The 21,604-nt window shown below is 35.8% G+C and overlaps 1 protein-coding gene across 5 annotated transcripts in view; it reads right to left on the bottom strand.

Annotated features, from left to right (window-relative positions):
- Positions 1–21,604, bottom strand: part of mast2 (microtubule associated serine/threonine kinase 2) — a 175,887-nt gene that overhangs the window by 24,785 nt on the left and 129,498 nt on the right. For 3 of the 5 annotated variants that reach the window (XM_079841679.1, XM_079841680.1, XM_079841681.1), the window contains exons 5-8: positions 8,703–8,794; positions 2,630–2,705; positions 2,044–2,064; positions 532–610 (exon numbers count right to left, since the gene is read on the bottom strand). In XM_079841679.1, coding sequence (XP_079697805.1) covers positions 532–610; positions 2,044–2,064; positions 2,630–2,705; positions 8,703–8,794 — 268 coding nt within the window. The remainder of the gene's footprint in view (positions 1–531; positions 611–2,043; positions 2,065–2,629; positions 2,706–8,702; positions 8,795–21,604) is intronic. The other 2 variants (XM_079841682.1, XM_079841683.1) reach the window with 1 other exon arrangement.

Genomic DNA, 21,604 nt, shown 5'->3' with positions numbered 1-21,604 from the left:
ACAGCAAAAAATATTAATGACCCTAACAATAGGCTTCATTTTCCTTTTAATTTAGTTCATTATAGTTTTTGTGAACTTTGCCCAATTAAAAAAAGAAAAGACATTTCGTTCTTAATCAGTAGATTTTTCCCCTTGTGTTTTGAGTTGAATTAAAGCTCTGCAGCCTTTAGAATAAAAATTTGAACTAGAAAATGTCTTTTTATCTTTCTGCAGAGACTTTAATGGGCTTGTGCAGTTTGAACTGATTCCCCAATGAAAGCAACAGCCAGACTGAGTTACAGTCAATTTTCGGGGACAGAACTCTTTTGAAGTGAGTGCAATATTATGAAGCCACTGGCTTTACTTCAGGCTAAGGGGAGCTGCTTTGTACCATGAGTTTATCCCACTGTAGGGTCAATAGGATAAACCTTCAAGGCAAGTTAAGGCTTGGGATCAAATGCAATACCAAACAGTGATGCATATATCTGGGGGTTGGTACAGCACAGAGGGACTACAGAAAGGACATAAGCACAAACACACATAGATACTCACTGAGACTGTTGAGCTGGGGGTGTTGGTTCCATAGCCAGAGGATGGCAAAGAGGCCAGAGACCAGCGACGGCCATCCGTCCTAAAAGTGTGGATTAAGGAAAGGTGAAAATCTGGTCTTGACAAATCACTGCTGACATTCTTGCAAGCATCATGACCAGTAGAAATAGACAGCACTAGGAGCATTCAGACAAACAATAAGAGCAGAGCAGAGCAGAGCAGAGCAGAAAAAAGCACCACAGATTCAAAACTGACATTTGAACAATAAACAATGAGGATGATTATTAAATTCAATAAGGCTTTCATATGAGAGCAATAAGCACCTATGATAATGGCTAAGCTGCCCATACAGGAACTTGCTTGTATTGCAGATACTCATATGAAGCCCTTTCATGCAGTAAATAGCACAGTATAAATTCACTATTTGTGGCATGATGGCTCTTAGCACACAACAGCAACACGTTCATATATCATTCAAGCAAACAAATCAATGATGAATGATATTAGGAATTTAGCAGACAGTAAGCATCCCTTTACTTGGACATAAGGAATTGTACAGAATTTATTTGACCCCTGATTACAATGTGCAAAACACACACAAGACAGTAATGATTTTAATAAATAACAGGGACAACTATAGCAAATAAGACATCAAAAAAGATACAGTAACATTTAAAAGTTTGGGGCCAGTAAGATTTTTTTTTTAAAGAAATTAATTTATTCAGCAAGGGTGCATTAAAATGACACTAAATACATTGTTTAATAAATTCTATTCATCAAAGAATCCTTCAATATGAACACTGAGAAATTCAGGTAATGTTTGGTTTTCACAAAAATGTTAGGCAGAACAGCGGTTTTCAAGATTAATAATAATCAGAAATATTTTGTGGGCAGTAAATCATCATATTAGAATGATTTGTGAAAAATCATGTGACTGAACACTGACGCTTTGCTATCACAGGAATAAATTACATTTTAAAATATATTAAAATAGAAAATAATTATTTTAAATTGTAATCATATTTCACAATAATACTGTTGTACAATTTGCTGTTTTTTTTAAATCAAATGAATGCAGCCTTGGTGAGCTTTCAAAAACATTAAAAGTCTTACCAACCCCAAACCTTTGAATGGTAGTCTACATTATTAATTTGAATATTTTTATATGAAAATATTCCACAAGAACGTTTAGCCACATTTTTTAACTCTGTACAAAAAATTTATTTATAATATGAATATTTTATATATAAACTGAATATTTATAAATATGATTTATGCCAAGAAAATTGTGGAATATTTTTGAAGATTGGACATCAGTTCTAAGCACACAGTCGAGCTGAAAGAGGTGGGATGATTAATAATTTATCATTCCAATACAGAAATGAAGTTGTCAGATGTTTTTAAACACATCTGACTGCCAGCTCTAACAAAATGGAAACATGATGTTCGGTGTAAACAGCCATGCTGAAAGCAGACACAGGGAATTATGTTGTAAGGGAGTGAGGTAATTATTACCTGTCAGCCCTGTGTCCATGGCTGTATGGAAGAGAGTACAGCATTAAAAAGAGATGCTACCGTGAGAGCATCTACGCGTGTTTATACACTGATCTAATGGGTATCTTTTACTTTCATTATTTTTGCAACATTAGTGTGCTGTACTTTGTCCATTAGGTGGCACTGTTGGTCCATGAGTGATTTGGACTGGATGACTCAATGGTCCTTGCTCTATGGCTGACATTCAAACGAATCCTTTTAATTAAGCCTGGGGTCATCCGCTCTGTGTGTTCTCTCCCAGTTGTTAAAGCATTACCATCTTTTGCTGCTCAATTACCAATTCAGATTTTCTCATTAACATTCTTGGTGTCATTATTCAGAGCCACAGTGAAGGATTATGGGATATTACAAATGAATTAAAAGTGGGGTGATTAATAACCAGCAGATGAGAAGCAAACTATGACAACAATATTTGCAAGAAGAGCAAAGAGATTACTTGTTCAGAACTTGCTCAAATATTTTAAAAGTTGTATTACAACTTACAGAATGTGGAACATTTTACAATTCAATGTTTCGTTTTATAAGATGCTGATAAACTGCGACTCACCTGCGAGCTGGCACAAAAGAGAAGTGGGCCGCAGTGTTTGGGGAGAAATTGCGTGGACTGTCCAATGGGCTGCTTCCTGAAAAAGACCAAAAACATGACATTTAGGGGATTATTCACAACAATCAAGTTCAACAACCCATTATCAGGCCAGACCGGAACAACTAACTAATCGAAATAAACACAGACTTCATACTTCAGGCCACTAGGAGGCATATCATGCCCAGCATAAGTAAACATAATTGCCCTACGGTCCTTACCTCGTCTATCCCGCTGATCTTTCCCCTTTATTTTATTCATCAAAGCCCTTTTAAGATAACAAAACCCTTTAGAAGAGTGGGCTTCTTATGTAGGCCGCATTGAGACCAGAGCCAGAGGTAAAGGGATAAAACACACTTTGATCATGGGTCTTTTCTTTTCTCCTGCACAGCTCTCTGAGAATAGATTAGTGCGTAGAAAGTGAAGCACTTACGGTGTTTAAGTGCTTTAGACAACAGACCCCTTCCATTAAAAATGCCTCAAGTAGAGCGATATTGCATAATGAATGTTATAAAATGATTTGCAGACCATAAGCAAAGAATCCTTTATTGATTAACTCAAGCTCAAATTCATTTTCAAGGGATTTTGCAAAAACATACTCTTTATCTCTATTCCAGTGGTATTTAAATGGCTAGAAGATTTCATACCCTGGGCTCTTTCACAGTATGGTATATTTTTATATCACAATTTAGGATACATTACAGAGCATATCTTATAGATTTAAGACATGCATGACTGCTGTGACTAATGTTACTAGATAAAAAAAGTAAAAGAAGAGAGATCTAAAAACCACTATTCCTAGTCATGTGTGAATTAAGAAGCACAGATCGAGGCATCATCAATCAATCCAGTCAATCCGAGCAACGGGGTGCTCCTATCTGGACTGCCTAGTACGGCTCGAGTCACAATCCCCCATACATTAATCATGCATTAATGCATTCGTCAAGCGGCCTACGCCAAATCTTAAATATTAATGAGAGCATAATTCTTTGTCAGGAAGTGACTGTAGGAACAGCTGCGCACAGCTGGACTGGGACACGGAGCAGTGTGGATCTGTCATGGAGATGCATTCATTTAAAGGAGAATCCCATCACTGAGAGTGTGGGAGAAGGCATATTGGTGTGCTACCCAGCGAAACATCTGCTTATTTTTCATCACGAAAACTGTAGAGGATGAAGGGTTAGCTGAAGAGAAGCAGACACTTTCTCATACGATACACAGCTGAGAGAAGAAAACCAATCAGCACCCTGTTGAATTACACATGCTACGTTCACACCACAGCTGAATGTGGTACGGATCAGTTTTTTGGATGACAGTGTGAAAAATCACAGAAATCTGACATTTTCAACTTTCATGTGTGAAAATAAATTGCATACCAACTGCAATTTTATTTTGAAAATGTGACTTCAATATGTACACTGACGAAAACGGAAAAGTGCGTATATTCCTCAAATCTAACTCGACATCCTTCTTAACTGCATGTTTAATTTATATTTGGTTTATTCATGAAGATGAAGATATATATTGCAAAATATGAAGTACTACACAGTTGGAATTTACAATGGTTGCTGGATAAAACACCAGGCATTGCTCTTAGCCAGGTAGCAGTACATCAAAAACAGTGTTGCTACATACATAATTGGAAAAAAATCTGATGTTTTGTGATCAATTCTGTTCTATACACATCAAATACAAAGATCTAATATGCTTACAGAAACAGCAGCATCACAGTAGAAGTGAGTGCTTTCCCCGTTTCCAAGTGTAATTGTGATGGAGACCTGGAAGTTGTCTTCCAGTTCCATCAATGTTTTTACTGTTCATGTGCATTTTATAATATTTACGCGGGGTTTGAGGTTTTATTTCTTGTTTTAGCTGAGACGAAACTGTGAACTACATGAAAACGCTCATTTTAGCTATTTAATGAAATGTTTGTGCAAATGTATGTTTGTTTTATCTGTCCTATTTATTGTATCAAGCCACTGTTTTAACTCTTGTTCTTAATCATCTTGTGTATGCATTTATTAATCATAAGTTGAGGCAAGAGTTAATATAAAAAAGGTCTTAAACATATTTATTTGCACATTTTTGCACATCTGCTTGTAATAAACATCTTTTTGGATGCCAACATCGCTCCCATTTTTTACATCAGTGAGATTCTCCTTGTGTCTGCTCGGGTCCCTATCTCGCAGTAATGACTAAGTGTAATTATTCCCAAAGCACTGACTGCAGTATTTAATTTTTGTGCTGCTGGTGTCATAACCTGGCAAACAGCTTCCTGAAACAGACAGTATTGGGTGCAGTCAGTGTAGCAGTGCTGTTAATTGTGCTCAGTTGAGTTTGAAATAATTTAGCCTCCACTGCTTTTGTTGGCAGTCACATTAAAATGCTGCTAATGGCTTTAAAGTGCTTCAAATGAAGCAGCATTTGGGTTAATGTTCCCTTTTAGATTTAAATATTGCAAACACACAACTGCAAGTGATGCCTCCTGTACTGCTAGATGCAGTATGGACAAAAACAAACAATGTTTCCTCATGTGATTTATATCGGGACCGAGCACTGCAAAGTACAATATCAATATAAAAACCCTGAATCTTTATTCAACAATGCTAGTGTGGTGACAAACTAAGCTATTGTTGTCTCTTTACACACTGTACTGTGTGCGCTGACGGTTTAATCCAGTAATTCAATGAGAAGATGGGGTTGACAAGCAGATGTCAATGCTTAGGACTGCAGCTCAGTATTTACCATTTTAAGAGCCCCGCTGAACAGCGTGAGCATGATCTGTGCGCTTTATGTGCACTCATGACCTGAGATCAGTTATAAACATACAATCAGTCATCTCCTTATTCTCTCTAAACACACGCACACACACATGCACAGAGAAAGGTAGAGAGAGAGTATACCTGCTGGCTTTGACAGCTGATCTCTCCATTTCTCTTTCATGCTTAGGGGATACACCCACCAGAGAAGCAGCACTTTTACTAGGCCTAAGTGCTTTATCACCATCTTCAACTTTATTAAAGCATTACTGAGACAACTGCAGTGATACCAAGTGCTTTGTAAAGTATTAACCATTTCTCTTGTTTTTCCAAATGACAATTCACTGATATATTGTAGGGATGGGACGGTATGAAAATGTCATATCACGATTATAATGACCACAATTATCAATATTATCACGGTATTGTTAAAATGAGATGAAAGTGTTCAAAAAGAAATGATGCACACACTGAAAACATTTCAACAAGTTTTATATTTGAAAATCAACAAACAACAAATAAAAAAAGCAGCTCTACGCAATTTTTTAAACCGAGATTCTATATCCTGTGGCATTTCCTTCTTTATAATGACCGTCGTCAATAGCAACGCATTACAACAGCACACATCCATGCATCACAACGGACACACTCGTTTCATTCAAATGCAACTTGCCGTCTTGCGTCTCCGTTTTTTAATTATATTGAAAATGAAATCAGAGGACTTTACTATTAATACTAACTTTACTATAATATTGTTGTGATCATCTTGTTTTTTTTGTATGCTGTACAAAATGGATTTATAAACATTAATCTCAATTCAATATGTCCCCATAATTACTTGTGCGGTAAAAAAAAAAAAATCTGTAATAAGTGTACAATGAATATACATTATTATCCCTAAAATGTTACCCTTAATAGTCTTGCCTGAACTTGTTTGTTCGTCTTTGGCTCAAAGCCACTTGCTGCAAACTTTTCTTTGCGGAAGCTTCACGTTAATTTCAAGTGAGTGAGGTATTTCAACTCAAAACAACATTTTGTGTCCAATTATTTTCCAGATGTAGTTTTGGTATTGAGGTCAAAGTTAACTTCCCTTACGTTCGTTATTCAACAGTGGGTGATGTTCACGAAGACGACTGCAGATTTGAAGCGTTTCCCCGTATTGCATGTTCTGCAGACAGGGTGATCATCCTCGATTAAGTTTCCCTCAGGACTTTTGTTAAAAAGACAAAATATGACCACACCTCAGATTTGGTCCTTTAAGAAGGCTGAAAAATCTCCTGAGCGCTGTCACTGCCTTCCGCCATTTCTTGTCGCTTAAAAAACAATGTTGCCGCTGCGCCTGCGCCAGACTGATGCTGGCTGGACAGGATTTACAGCGAGTTTTCAAAATCGTGATCTGAATCAAACACAATTTTAATGATAATTACATTTTAAACAATAATGCTAACCGTCAGTACATTTTATCGTGGTTTATCGTGAAACTGGTAATCGTCCCATCCCTAATATATTGTAATACTACTTTTTTGTTTTTATTAAAGAGTGAAATCTTTTTTTTTTATAATTATAAAACAACATAGGTTATTGTTCATAGTTAGTTCATAATAACGAATGAATTAATGTTAGCAAACTGATCATTAGCAATGACTTAATATCTTTGGTTTTTGTGGTCACTGCCATGTTGAAAATACTTCAGTACAAGTTCCAAATGTATTAGTGGACTGAGATGTTCTACTGCAGTACTCCCTGTATTTTGCACCATCCATTTTTCTTTCTGGTAATAAAATGGCCAGTGCCCAAAGCATGAAACTACCATCACTATAATTCACTGTATATATGGTGTTTTGTGGCCTGTGTTAGATTTAGTTTTTTTGCACAAAGCAAATCATATCGTATTTCAGTTAAAAGCTATACCTCGGTTCCTTCTGACCACAAAATATCTTTCCTACATAATAAAAGGGTCAATATATGTTATTACTGGCAAATCCCTGATGTGTTTTCACATGGTGTTTCTTGACTAATGGCTTCTTTTGGCCACCCATAGATTCTTTCCTTATGAAACATTCTTCATAGGAATGCATATTTCCATAGCAGTTTGAGGATACAATCTAAAATTATCTTTTAACTGTGGGGTTATTATTCACATAGAGTGCTGGCTATTTTAATGATCATTCTAACACATCTAATGTCCAATTGTATATTCCCCATTTGCAATTATGTATAATGAAAAAGTTTGCTTGCATTCATTGACACCACAAATGCAGTCACCACACATACGCAGCTGAGAACCACTCATCTGTATGAAAACCTAAAACGATCTTTTCCTTACATAAAAAATACTTAAGTTTGTGCGTATGTATAACACATGGATTTGATTATGCCTCATGTTCTACAGCGAAAGGTTAATAAAACAATTTTCAAACAAGAATGACGTAATTATGACAAAATGGAAGTAAAAAATATGCCAATCCACAAGGAGGCATCCAGAGAAATTGCATTACAAAATGTCAACTGTCAATCCATTCATAATGCACATGAATTAGATGAGAAATCCCTGCGCCACATTAGAATTACTCCATGGTTGCTATGGAGATATAATGTAATATTTTGTGAACAGCTGCCACACAGCTTTTAATTTTTGTGTGACAAGATGAACAGCATGTGTGTCTTACTTGTGAAGTGTGTGCAATTTGTATGGCTCTGGTCCAGATTCTAGTAAAGTGTCTACGGTCTATGTGGCCAGCTACCTACAAAGACAACACCCTAACAGAAAATAAACATGGAAAATTACTGAAATGTTCTAAATAGGCATCAACACTTTAATCGAAAAGACAACTTCACAGATTTTAGCTTTGTAAACGCGTCATCCGGCAGACTTTTGCCAACAAATAAATGGGGATATCTGGGTGCAGGTAACACGGATAAAGAGTACACACTGTTCATTTATTTATACTACTGACATTGTAACAACACAAAGCTGGTAGAAAATTGTCTATTTCATGCATTCTGACTTATGTCAAATACTTAGGATTCGAACAAGTTTCAGAAAGTTTGCATCTTGGGTGCTTTTCTCTAAGCTCATTGCAAAGAATTATGTGACCTGAACTACTGCTGTCTTAGATTTGAGCCAAAACAAGTTCTTAAAAGGCTGTATAATGTTTCTGCCTATTGTTTGGGAACAGACTTCACATTAGGAACATAAAAGGCCTAAACATGTGTTTTTGATAAACAGCTCAAAAAGGTTTCATCTCGTATAAAGAAGAGAGAGGCATATCGTTTACCTGGGTGCCCATGCAGTGGAGAATGTGGGCGAGGCAGAGTGGGAGAGGTGCTGGATGTCACTATCAAACTTTTTCTGTTGCTGGTCCGACAGCTGTAAAAAAGAACCACAAATAAAATTTAGTCTCATACACTTATGCATAATAATGACTAAATAGATTCATTGCACTATGGTGCCAAAGCATTCATTAAGAGGATGATTTTTAGATCAAACCAAATGTAAAAACAGACATTGTATAATATTGAGTTGGAGAGTATGCCCATTCAAAAAGATTACAGACAGCAAAGAATGGAATAGCTTCACCTCTAAATGGCAGTAGTGTCAGACGGTTACTCTCGTATTCAGGTCACACAAACCTCTCATTTTAGGAGGCTGAGTGCATAGAATTATCTGTTCTTTTTTCATCTAGTGTAAATGCCTCTACCTCAAGCTGACAGGGGGAAAAGCAGCCACCTACAGCTCAGAACTCAGCTCAAATGAACCTTGAGACCTCCAGCTAGGACAAAACAGCCTCACGCTCCATTGCAGAGAGGAGAGATGACCGGCTGAGCTTTCAGAACCGCGAGACTGAGAGCAGTGTGGTGAATAGTAAAGGATGAGTGCTCTTTAATTCAATGTGAGCAAAATATTGACACACACATTGAACGATCAGAAGGGCAAGCTACGACCTGTACGAGAAATCATGCTACTGCTTTTCGCATGTTACACAACCCAAAAAAAATTATAATAATTCAGAGTTTTGAGTTTGCAGTCTGAATTGAATGTGATGACATAAAAAGCATGTGCTCCATACAAAATTGCCAAGACATTTTTATTAGGCTATATTCCGACAACACTAAGACAAATATGAACTCATACTGTAAGAGCCACAAAAAACTGCCCATTTAAATCCATCTTTCATTGAATACTAATGAGAAGATACAATTGTACAAAAAAACCCAATATACTAGTATGTTACAAAATAGTATATATTGGCCCCAATCATTTTTTAGAAACACATTTTTTTGGAGTTACACTCTTTAATCATGTATTTATTGTCTTTAAAATAAGTGTCACTTGTTTCATATTCTGTCACATAAGGTAAAAACAAATCATGTATTTTCAAGTATGCTATAAATGTCAAAAAACCCACTGAGTATGTGCGTGTATGAAATCTGCATCAGACACTGCAGTAAATTCTCCATGGCTGTGAGCGTTCATACATTTTACAGTAGAGATGGGTAGAGATTTTTTTGATTGGTTATTACAGCATTTTGGGTGGTACCTGAGGTCTGATTGGTTGAAAGCGCGCACTGCAGTGATGCCTGGAATCACTTTGATCATGAAATACAGTTAAGTGCAAGATGTGCAACCCCAATCTGTCATATACATTATAACGAAAACAAGATTGTGATGGAATGTTGTAAATTCCCTGTGCTTTAGATCCCTGTGTATCAGCGCGCTGATAATCCACAACGAGAGTTACAGAATAATTTGTTACATTTATATAGCGCTTTTCTAGGCACTCAAAGCGCTTTACATGGAAGGAGGGAATCTCCTCAACCACCACCAATCTGCAGCATCCACCTGGATGATGCAACGGCAGCCATATTGCGCCAGAACGCCCACCACACACCAGCTTATCGGTGGAGAGGAGACAGAGTGATGAAGCCAATCCTATATATACATGGTGATGATTAGGAGGCCATGATGAACAGGGGACAATGGGAAAATTTGGCCAGGATGCCGGGGTTACACACCTACTCTTTATTGAAGGACTTCCTGGGATTTTTAATGACCACAGAGAGTCAGGACCTCGGTTAAACGTCTCATCCGAAGGACATAACACTAGCGAGGTCAACATAACCACTCGCGGCCTTTTGTGCAGATGCAAGTTATAAGATTACTTTTATGTTGTCTATATCTGATTAATCTCATTTAGGATGCGTTTGGTTGAGTTTATTAACCAGCTAGCAAAGCGCTGCCGTTATATTGGCTGTTGTTCATTCTCTTCAGTTTCAGCTCAAATGCAATGCCCGACATTATCGACATTATCGGTTATTTGAGACGGTCATATTCTTTTTAGATAGGCTTTTTTTTTTTTTTATCAATGATGATGATAATAATGCAGCAGTGGTATATTGTTCTTATGTTTTTTAACAGTAGTCCTATGTTTTATTTAAAGTTGTTTCTCATTATGGCTTTGAAAACGTGCAGTGATGTCTGTAATCACTTAGATCATGAAAAATAAAATTAAATGCAAGATGTGCAGCTCCAATGTCATATAGATAGCATTATAATGAGAACACAATTCATTGTGCGTGTAGCAGCGTTGTTGTTAAGGGAAGAGCACATTCAAAATGGGAATTTCCCTTTCAAACCATAGACAACATTTGTAAATTGTAATAGGCATATATCTGATTAATCTCATATAGGATGCGTTTGGTTGAGTTTATTAAACCCGCTAGCAAAGCTCTGCAGGGTGGTGTTTATTCAGAGTTTCAGTTCAAATGCAATGCCCGATATTATTGGCTGGGTTATTTGAGACGGTCCTTTTCAAAAACATTGATGCATCATAATCTAGCAGTATTTTTGTTTTGTTTTATATGTTCATGTTTTCATAGACATGTTTTCATGTCACGTTTGTATGTGTCAACAATAATTTTCATAACAGTATTTTTAGTATCGCCATGATGGACATGCCCAGTCCCCCCGAGTACTCGTTTTTTGAGACCTATCGATGATCGAAATGAGAAATTGACAAAAATGCCCATCCCTATTTTACAGTATGTTACTGCTGTGACTTTTCAGACCATGACAAGGACTTTAAAAGTGTTTGGTAGTTTTCTGGATAATTGCATGAATGCATCTTGGTCCAAACAGTGTCGCAGAAAGAGTAACTATTACAGCAGAGACCTGCGCCACTTTCACAGTGGCAGCCATCACTCAGTGTGTAGCCTAATGGAGGTTCAGAAGTGAGTAGAGTCACAGCAGGAGACATGGAGAGAAAGAGAAAGAGTGAGGTGGGAAGAAGAAGAAAAGCGAGAAAGCAGGAGAAAATCGATGACTCACAAGCTACGCTGGCACATTAATACTTAAAGAAAGACCTTTCATCTAAAACGGCTGATAAGAAAGGATTTATTTTGGTGCTGGCTTAAAGATTTGATTTCTTTTTGGAGAAGGATGTAAGGTAAAAAATCATCAGAAAAGCAGTGTGATTTTGTCTGCCATGTGCATGCTGACCGCAAAGTGCTTAAATGTTAAAAAAAACAAACAAAAGAAACTCACAGAGGGGCTTATTCAGCGTATTTACATTAGCAGTCTGTTCATGTCAAAGCAAGACCAAGCAACCTGCAATATTAATGTTTCCTCAATGGATTTATGCTGATATTAACATTGAAGACTTGTTCAATGACCTAATAAAACAGTGCTTCAATAAAATAGTCTTATCTAAAAGAGCGCTTACACTGACAATGATCTGCAGCGACCTCAAGTCATACATTTTCAATGAGAACTGGTGATTTCCAGAGACATGAGTGACAGTGGCAATCAGACAGGATCTGAGAGTCAAGTTTATGCAAATAAAATCCATTACCATTTTCATTTTACCAATATGCAAAATATGTTTAACAATGTTCTTGTGAGCTTTACTGTAAGTCAATAATTACTTAAAAATATCAATATATCTACATATAATTACTAAGAAAAACATTGTATTCTTAAAGTGTCATGAAATCCCCTATTTTAACAAATATAACTTCATGTAACTTTTGAGACTGATTTTTCTGCAATTATATATAAGCCGTTTGATTGGTTATATCAAGGAGCTCAGAAGACCAGTTACACTCAGAGCATTGATATATTGTGTGTGTGTGTGTGTGTGTGTGTGCGTTGGACTCTGAGACTCAGGGTCTATAGAAGAGAATTTATACCATGTAGAATTTATGCCATCTCTCTGAAAACAAACATTGACGTGCAATCCATAAACGCGTCTCTCAACTACTGTATGTGTTCTCTCAGTTTGAGGCGTCTTCGGAAAGCTATGTATGCTGTCATGAATAATTAAGCAGCCCTCTACACACACCTTGGTAACATAATGCCATTGGCAAGTCATTTTTTTTGTTTACTCGCCAGAATGACATACTATTTTATTTATATTAGTGCTGTCAAATCGATTAATCGTGATTAACCGCATCCAAAATAAAAGATTGTGTTTACATAATATATATATAGTATGTGTGTACTGTGTATAATTATTATGTGTATATAAATATGCACACATGCATATACATTTAAGATTTATTTTATTTATATAAAATCTTTATATTTCTATAATATAAATTATATATACAGTATATACATACAAATATTTCTTAAATATATACATGTATGTGTGTCTATTCAAAAATACATAATAATTATACACAGTACACACACATATATTATGTAAACAAACTTTTAAATATTGCGATTCATCATTTGACAGCCCATATATATATATATATATATATATATATATATATATATATATATATATATATATATATATATATATATATATATATATATATATATATATATATATATATATACACACACACACACACACACACACACACACACACACACACACACACACACACACACACACACACACACACACACACACACACACACACACACACACACACACACACACACACACACACACACACACACACACACACACACACACACACACACACACACACACACACACACACACACACACACACACACACACACACACACACACACACACACACACACACACACACACGAATGCATATTTTATATTTTAATTGAACTTAGGACTGGTGGTGGTGCTTAAGATATTGTTGGTCATTCAGTGTTTCTGAAAAATATAATAACAGTAATAGATTATAATTATTAATAAGATAATACTACTACTACTAATTCTACTACTAACAACATTATACAATGCACTAAGGATTGATGAGCTGCCGGGTTAATGAATATTAATCATGTTGTCTGCGTTTGCTCGAATTGATTTGCTGTAATCAAAACGGGGACAGTAATAGATGAGCACCAGCCAATGAGATTGCCGTTTGCGCATTAGTCCCGCCCACTACCGGAGAAACCGCATATCTTCTGCTTGTTTTTAAAAGCTAAATAATTCCAAATGAACTCTGTTGTTTTGACAGGAAAATACAATAAAGAATATGGTTTACATGTTGTGCGTCGATTCTGTGTGGTATTTAAGACTCTCTTTGCGTGTGTGTGTGTATGTGGGAAACACAGCGCTCTCAGCAAATCGATGGCGAGTTATGCTCCTTCACACTAGAGTTTATGTACGTCAAAAACAGGTTGCATCTGTTGAGCTGAACTGAAATAGACAGATCGCTTGACGGAGTGTTCAGCGAGTGAAAATATATCTATGCTAAACTTATTCTTAGCCTCTAGCACACACTGGAAAGTATTATTTAAGCATTTATTAGCCAATGGTTAATGATAGATAATATTTAGTAGCCCAGAGAGAAGATTTACTCACATTGTAGAGGGTTGTTAAAGGATTAAGTTCACCCCAAAATGAGAATTTCCTGATAATTTACTCACCCCCATCTCATCCAAGATGTTCATGTCTTTCTTTCTTCAGTCGAAAAGAAATTTCGGAAGAAAACATTCCAGGATTTTCCATCATATAATGGTTTTCAATTGCAACCAAAATGCTGAAGGTACTGAACTTTTTAACCTAAATTGTTCATCTTGCGCAGCTCTGCGAGGTGCTAAGGATGACGTAATCATGTAGGAAAGGTCATGCCAGACGAAGGCAGAAGTTCCGCCCCCGTGTTTACAAGCGCTTGTGCGAAGACTAATACAAATGCCCTTTAGCAAAAAAAAAAAACAGGTAAAACAATGATATCGGACGATTTTGAAGTTGTAAATTTTGTGTTTTTGGTAAAGGCCATTTGTATTAGTCTCATGGTTGCAATTGAAAACAATTGTATGATGAAAAATCCTGGAATGTTTTCTTCAAAAAACTTAATTTCTTTTCGACTGAAGAAAGAAAGACATGAACATCTTGGATGAGATGGGGGTGAGTAAATCCTTTAAGTGACACGCCTTCACATAAAGAAAGGACACAGTCTCATGCATAATTATGAGACACTTATGAGTCACTGACGTACTATAATGTGAAAAATGATGCAGATTTTAAACCTGGAAGATGAAAAAGATTTTAAACCCAGAGATAAAAATTCAAACAAACAGATTCTTACATTATGCACAGACACCTCCAAGAAACTATAGGATACTTTACCTTTTAAATATTCTCTTGCAGGTTATTTTTATTCTTACCAGAGACACTTCAATAAAGATCTTTTAAATTTTACTCGAGAACGACTGTTACACAATGTTATGTACACAAACATCCACAACCTTTCAGTGCTGTCATGAAAGTTTAACACAGCTAAACAATGGCCAAGATTTTACAATTTCACATTGTTTATAGGCGAGTGTGTGTGGGTGGATATTGACATGAATTAGCAAAAATGAACAAAATTAGAGTGCATTTTGGCATAAATTGAACATGGATGTGAAACTCCAGGAGGTATGCTGCTGAAAAGAGCTGCACGTTCTCATTAAAACATCATTCCATCATTAGAAAATAAAAAGGGGGAAAACATGGCAGCAAAAAACCCCGGCACAATTTACATGCTAATAACATGAGCAGCTGTGCGGAGTTCACGCGTGCGAAAAGAAAGTTATCCCTTAATTACAGTAATTGGAGAGAGAATTGCTTCCTCCTACTTCTAAACATCAAGAAATGTAAATTTTAATTGCGGGCAAACTTGCTTGTTTTCATTTTCGTCTGGATTAATTTGCATTTGTTTGAAATGATTAAACTTCATTTGGACTAATTTGAGTGAAACTGGATTTGTTTTGGGCTGTTCTGAGTGACATATGTTTGGTCACAATTAACGAATATGAACATGAACTATATTTATGAATCTGGTGTATCCAAGCCTGTGTCTACAGTTTTACTGTGTTTAACTACACATGCGGTGCATTTGTTAATGCATCTTAGTAAATAGAGGCACTGCTTGTTTTAGATTTTTGTTCACTTAACATCAGTTCAAATGGACATTGCATCTCACTGAAAGTGGGTCACCACCTGAAATAAATCAAAGATAATCCACTCATACACTCGCTTATCCTGGATTATGTTGTACAAATACTCCAGTAAAAAGCCAAATAAGAATACACACATAGCCTTGAGAATAAATCTTGAGGATGAGAGATGTTATAGTGAGGTGTTTGTGGTTGTGAAAGACTGTCAGAGCTCTTCCACTCTACCCATCTGATCTTGATTATAGAAATTCTAAATGAGAAGCTATAATGGAAGGTCTTCATTCATGATAAATGAGGCAGAGTCTCAGTAGATAACAGAAGGAAATTACACTCCCCTACACTGCTGGGCAGGATAATGTGAGCTAAACTGCTTTTACTTTGCCACGTGCACCAGACAACAGAATAACACTGTGTCCAGACACATCCTGACAGCTTTCCAGCGACAACAAGTAATTTTTCTGTCCTTGCTAAAAGCGAAAAGACACAATTTCAGCCACAGGGTACCTGCAGAGTTAAAAAAAAAAAAATCTAATTTAAGACTCAGACCTGCAAACTCCTCAAAATAAAAAAGGTGACAGTGTCGCGGGGGGGACACATTTCTGAGCGTGACTTAAAGAGAGTGACACATTTAATATTTAAAAAATGATTTTATTTACAACACGGAAACACCTGGAACTCAAGGAAGTGTTGTGACGCATGACAAAAAATAAAAGACTGACAGCAGAGGTGTTACACAAAACTGACGGTTCGGTACGTACCTCAGTTTTGAAATCATGGAGTTCGGTACAGCAGTTTTACAAAATTGCTTTTTAGATTTAACAGTTGTTTACTGAAGAAGAAAAAAAGTGTCTGTCCTTGAATTAATTAAATTATATCTAAAAGTGTATTGAAGATATTGCTGTAAACTATATAGGGAGCCCTTACTTGCACATTAATATTAAAGGTTAACAAAATAGAGCCCAAACTATTCAGTTGCTATTTATTTTTAGGTATAATAATCAACACTCAAATAACACATTGTATGCAAACATGTAAACTTCACATAAGGCAGTTTTTGCATTAACTTCTAAATCTAATTATAAAATAGTTTTCTTCTCCAATTTGTTGTTAAAATATAATAATTTATACACAGTGTCTGTCATTTTCATGACAGGTTTATTTAACATGCATGAAATAATCAAGACATCACTAACAGGTTGAGTAAAATGTAATGAATATATAGGCTAATATAGAGCTTGTATTTAGTGAAAGAGTTGAGTTCTCTAGTGTATAAAATTCTGTGCACACTGAATGACTGCCTGAGGTAATTATGTGATGCTAACGTTATGGTTTAGTTTACAAGCAGTTATATTGACGTCATTGAAACACTGATTTAGCGATTACACCACATATATACATGACAGTAAGTTGTAATGTATCCTCAGCGTACCTTCATTCATGTTTATTCTTTAGTAAGAGATGATCGATCGCCTTCACAGATGATCGCGTTCACGCGCGGCCGCTTGAACTGTGATCATGAAGTGACCAGTCACGCCATATATAGAGCGTCAAAACGGCATTTATCGTTTGAATCTCGTGATAAAATGGACTGAATACTTAATATGTTCGTGTGGGAACTTGGATTGAAGTGTGTTCCGCGCTTCAAACAAGCCGACTGTGAACTGTTAAAGATTCGGTACCGGACCGTTCGGTAACGTTATACGCGCGCACTGAACCTACCCCCCCCCCCCCCCCCCTCTCCCAAAACAAAAACTCTCCGGTTCTACGCGATTCACGTAAATGACCCAATTGACCAAGAAAACGGCGATTGTCGCCGAAAAGCGACAAGTTTGCAGGTGTGAAGACTTTAAGACCTTTTTTAAGACTTGCACAAATATAATTAATACCGTAAGCCCATGCACAACAAACTTACAAGGAGTGTAGCGCATACATTTATTTGACTCAATCATAGAATTTTGAAGTTTAATAATCACATTAGTCTGTATCGCGATTCCTGTTTCTCCGTCCCCAAATTTAAGACCTCTTATTAGATTAATGACTTGTTTTATGAGATTTAAGATATTTCAGAATTTTTCATGACCTGAAATTTGATAAAAAAATAATTTTAAGCATTTTAAGACTGTTTAATAAATTACTAAGCATTAGCAAAAATAAACAATTGAACAAAGATAAATATGAAATAAACAGTGCTTTTCAGGTTTTTCAGGTAGATCTAACAGTATTTAGATACAAATTAGGTAGATTGCAGAAATTGAATAAAGTAATCAAAAGTAAAATAACACTACATAGTCTTCACTGTATAAATCCTTACAAAAGTTATTTATTCAAGAGCAGTGAGTGATTTTTTGCAGCGAGTCTTGTGTTGTTTGATTAACATTAAAAACAGCCATTATATTAGGTTGTCAATTTAAGAAATAATGGACGGATCCAATATACTGATACTGTTACACATGCTTTACAAAAACCATGCTTAGGCCAATGTTAACTTTTTTTCTCCTTTTTTATCTAGAGCATTTGTTATGAAAAATAGCAACCTACACATTTAGAAACTGTAGATACAATATGCCACAGTTGTAATATAAATCTTTAGTGGAAAATCTATTCCCCTAACAGATTATCTATTATAAAGTCAAAATTTACCACAAATACAACAGAACGGGATACATTCTAGTAAAGGTGTTCATGAGTAGTTAAAAAGCTTTCTAATTTATGTTGATGCAGGTTTTTAGTGGCTGTTTTAGATCATGTTTGACTTTCTCCATAGCGTTTTACTACATTTTCAATAGAATTAAAATGGGTTGCACATTTTATCATGAGTAACGCAATAGGAACAGCTTGCGCAAATCTTATTACACTTTTGGTGCTTGCTGGTAAATGCGGCTACGGTGATTTGCGCGCCACTCATGCAAAATGCAAAAATGTTGCTTCAGTCACAGTCGTATTTGCGCAGATAATTGCTTCATTCAGTTTCCACAGCTTATAAAAGCTCCAAGCGTGCAATGTATACAATTAATGAATAGCCTGATTATGTTTCGGTGTGGGCGGTCAGTGTACGGGCAACATGTGAGAAGTGCCAGTACGCGAGAAAAAATGAGGGTATGCTAAAGATTAAAATAGGGAAGTGTACTTGTTTATTTGTTCTTATTTTATTACTGATTCTTACTTGTTTTTCTTTTTATGAAAATGATATTTTGCATTGAAGACAAGTAGATTTTTGTTTGTATATGCTGTCAATTATAGTTTTTAGAAAGAAAAATCAGCAAAAATCGGTATTGGCATGTCTTACTTATAAAAAAAAAAAAAAAAAAAAATTGGAAACAGTGCATGGCTAGTTATATTATTTATCATTTTTACATGTATTTAAATATAATTTACATTTATTTCACACATTTAAAGCATTATTGCATCGAATATCGCATTTTTCTTCAATATCGTGCAGCCCTAGTTAAGAGATATATACACACGCATATCTATACTTATACACACACACACACACACACACACACACACACACACACACACACACACACACACACACACACACACACACACACACACACACACACACACACACACACACACACACACACACACACACACACACACACACACACACACACACACACACACACACACACATAACAGTAGTTAAAATCTTATGGAAATATAATTTCTGCTATTTAGCATATCAAAGGCTCATCCACCTTATAGACTGAGGAAACAGAGTGGTTTTCGGTCTAGGACTCATGCTGCCAAATGCCATGAGCTGAATGGTGTAATTGCCATGAGCAGATGCAACGAGCCAATTAATACTGAACACTGCAATTATGAGCAAACACCTGCTAACCTGGTGCTCCACCCCACTCAACACTGTGGACAGGTTGAGAGGGGGAAAATGATCAAATAAACAAATGCATTGCCTTTTTTATAACAAGCTTGACCTGATTTGAGGTTTGGCAAGCATAATAAAATTTAAACAATGGGAATAGCAGTTTCAAGAGATTCAAACTGGTCAGACAGAATCAATGCTGGCCAGAAAGCCAATTACAACACTGATCGTTTTCTGCCTTGAGTTTCCTTCCTGTAATCAAGGCACTATCAATATTGTGCACAGTCATTTTCATTTTAAATTAGACCAATTTTCTTCCGGAAAGATGGGAATATGCTGGCCCCAAAGCTGCCACACGTATACTTATTAAGTTGCCTGTAGCTTTTCCTATGTGGATAATTTAAAGGCATACAACTATCAACCACTGTCTGAAATACAATAAATCAATGACTGAGACCTGCTCAAATGTGCCTATGAAGGCTTTCCACAGGCTATATTCAATGCAGAAAATTATGAAAAAGAGAAAGATAGAAATCATTTATGCATTCTATATCAAAGAAGAGGACAATTTAACTGAAATTGGTTCTGCTGAATGTTTCATGAGATTCAAAGTCTCATCATGTGGAGTGAATATAATGATAATTCTGAAATAAGATTGAACGCTATGAGGCAACAGAGGAAGAGATAGAATGATGAAGAGAAAATAAGAAAGTGTAAAGAGAGATAAAGTGTTTAGTTATTACCCCCCACAGTGGCTGTGACAGCATCACATGGGCTTAAAAACTTACTGTTGAAAGGCAGCATGAACAGTCTGCTTGGCATTACATTGCTTTACATTTACACGTTATAACATGTTACACAGACCACATCAAGACATGATACCCCCGGGAAATTCCATAGTGGAGTCATGTGAGTTAATGCACGTTGACAAGTGAGGTGTCAAGACCACAGCTAGTTCTGCATCACCCCAGAGACAGAGGAGACTGGTGAGTTCTAACACTTGTGTTAGCAGAAATATTTATGTAAACACAGTCAGTTTTTAATTGTGGTTGAAAACAGGCAGGGAAAAAAAATTGCCAATTTTGAATAATTGAAAAGTTCTTAATTGAAAACAGTGTTTTAAAAAAATGTATTCAGTTATATTCAGTAAATATTCAGTTAAATAAAATAAGTTTATTAGATACAAAACTTAAAATTGAAAATATAAAAATGGAACGTAATTTAAAATACCAATAATTACTAAAACGGTATATGAATAATGCTAAAATAACACTGACTGAAACATAAACATGTTTATAATAGTTTATAATTGTTGTATTATTCATTGATAAATCTTTTATTTTTACTTTTATTTTCTTTTAAATTTTTTATATTTAACTATTTAAATTTAAAATTTTAAATAATGCATTAAATAGTCAATTGGATGTTGCAATTTAAATTGAGAATAATGGTACCGACTACTTGAAATTTTGGTACCATTGTAACCCTAATTGGAATGTGTGTAAATGAGTCACTGACCACAGGGGGCACAACACAAACTCTCCCAACACATCTACATTATATTAATAATGTAGAGCAATCTTCTCAGAAAGGGCAGAGGGTCATTATAGTGATGGGGGTCACGATGGCTGGATGGAGAAAGAGAATGAATGCCACGAGATGTTGCTATAGTGACAACTGAAGCAGACCTGTTGACATTATAACTAAAATACAACCAAAATAACTGAAATAAAATTGGGAGCATGTGAATACACTACTGTTAAAAAGTTTGGGTTTAGAAAGTTTTGTACATTTTGTACATTTCATTTTTTTAAGAAGTCTCTTATGTTTACAAAGGATGCATATATTTGATTAAAAAATACAGTACACTTTTTAAAAATTATAATATTGTGAAATATTACAATTTAAAATGATGGTTTGAATTTTAATATACACTGCCCGGCCAAAAAAAGGTCCTGGTTTGG

The sequence above is a fragment of the Gobio gobio genome (assembly GCF_949357685.1).
Source record: "Gobio gobio genome assembly, chromosome: 17".
NCBI lineage: Eukaryota > Metazoa > Chordata > Actinopteri > Cypriniformes > Gobionidae > Gobio > Gobio gobio.
Note: the sequence above shows the minus strand (reverse complement) of the source record. Positions and strands in the feature narration are given on the sequence as shown.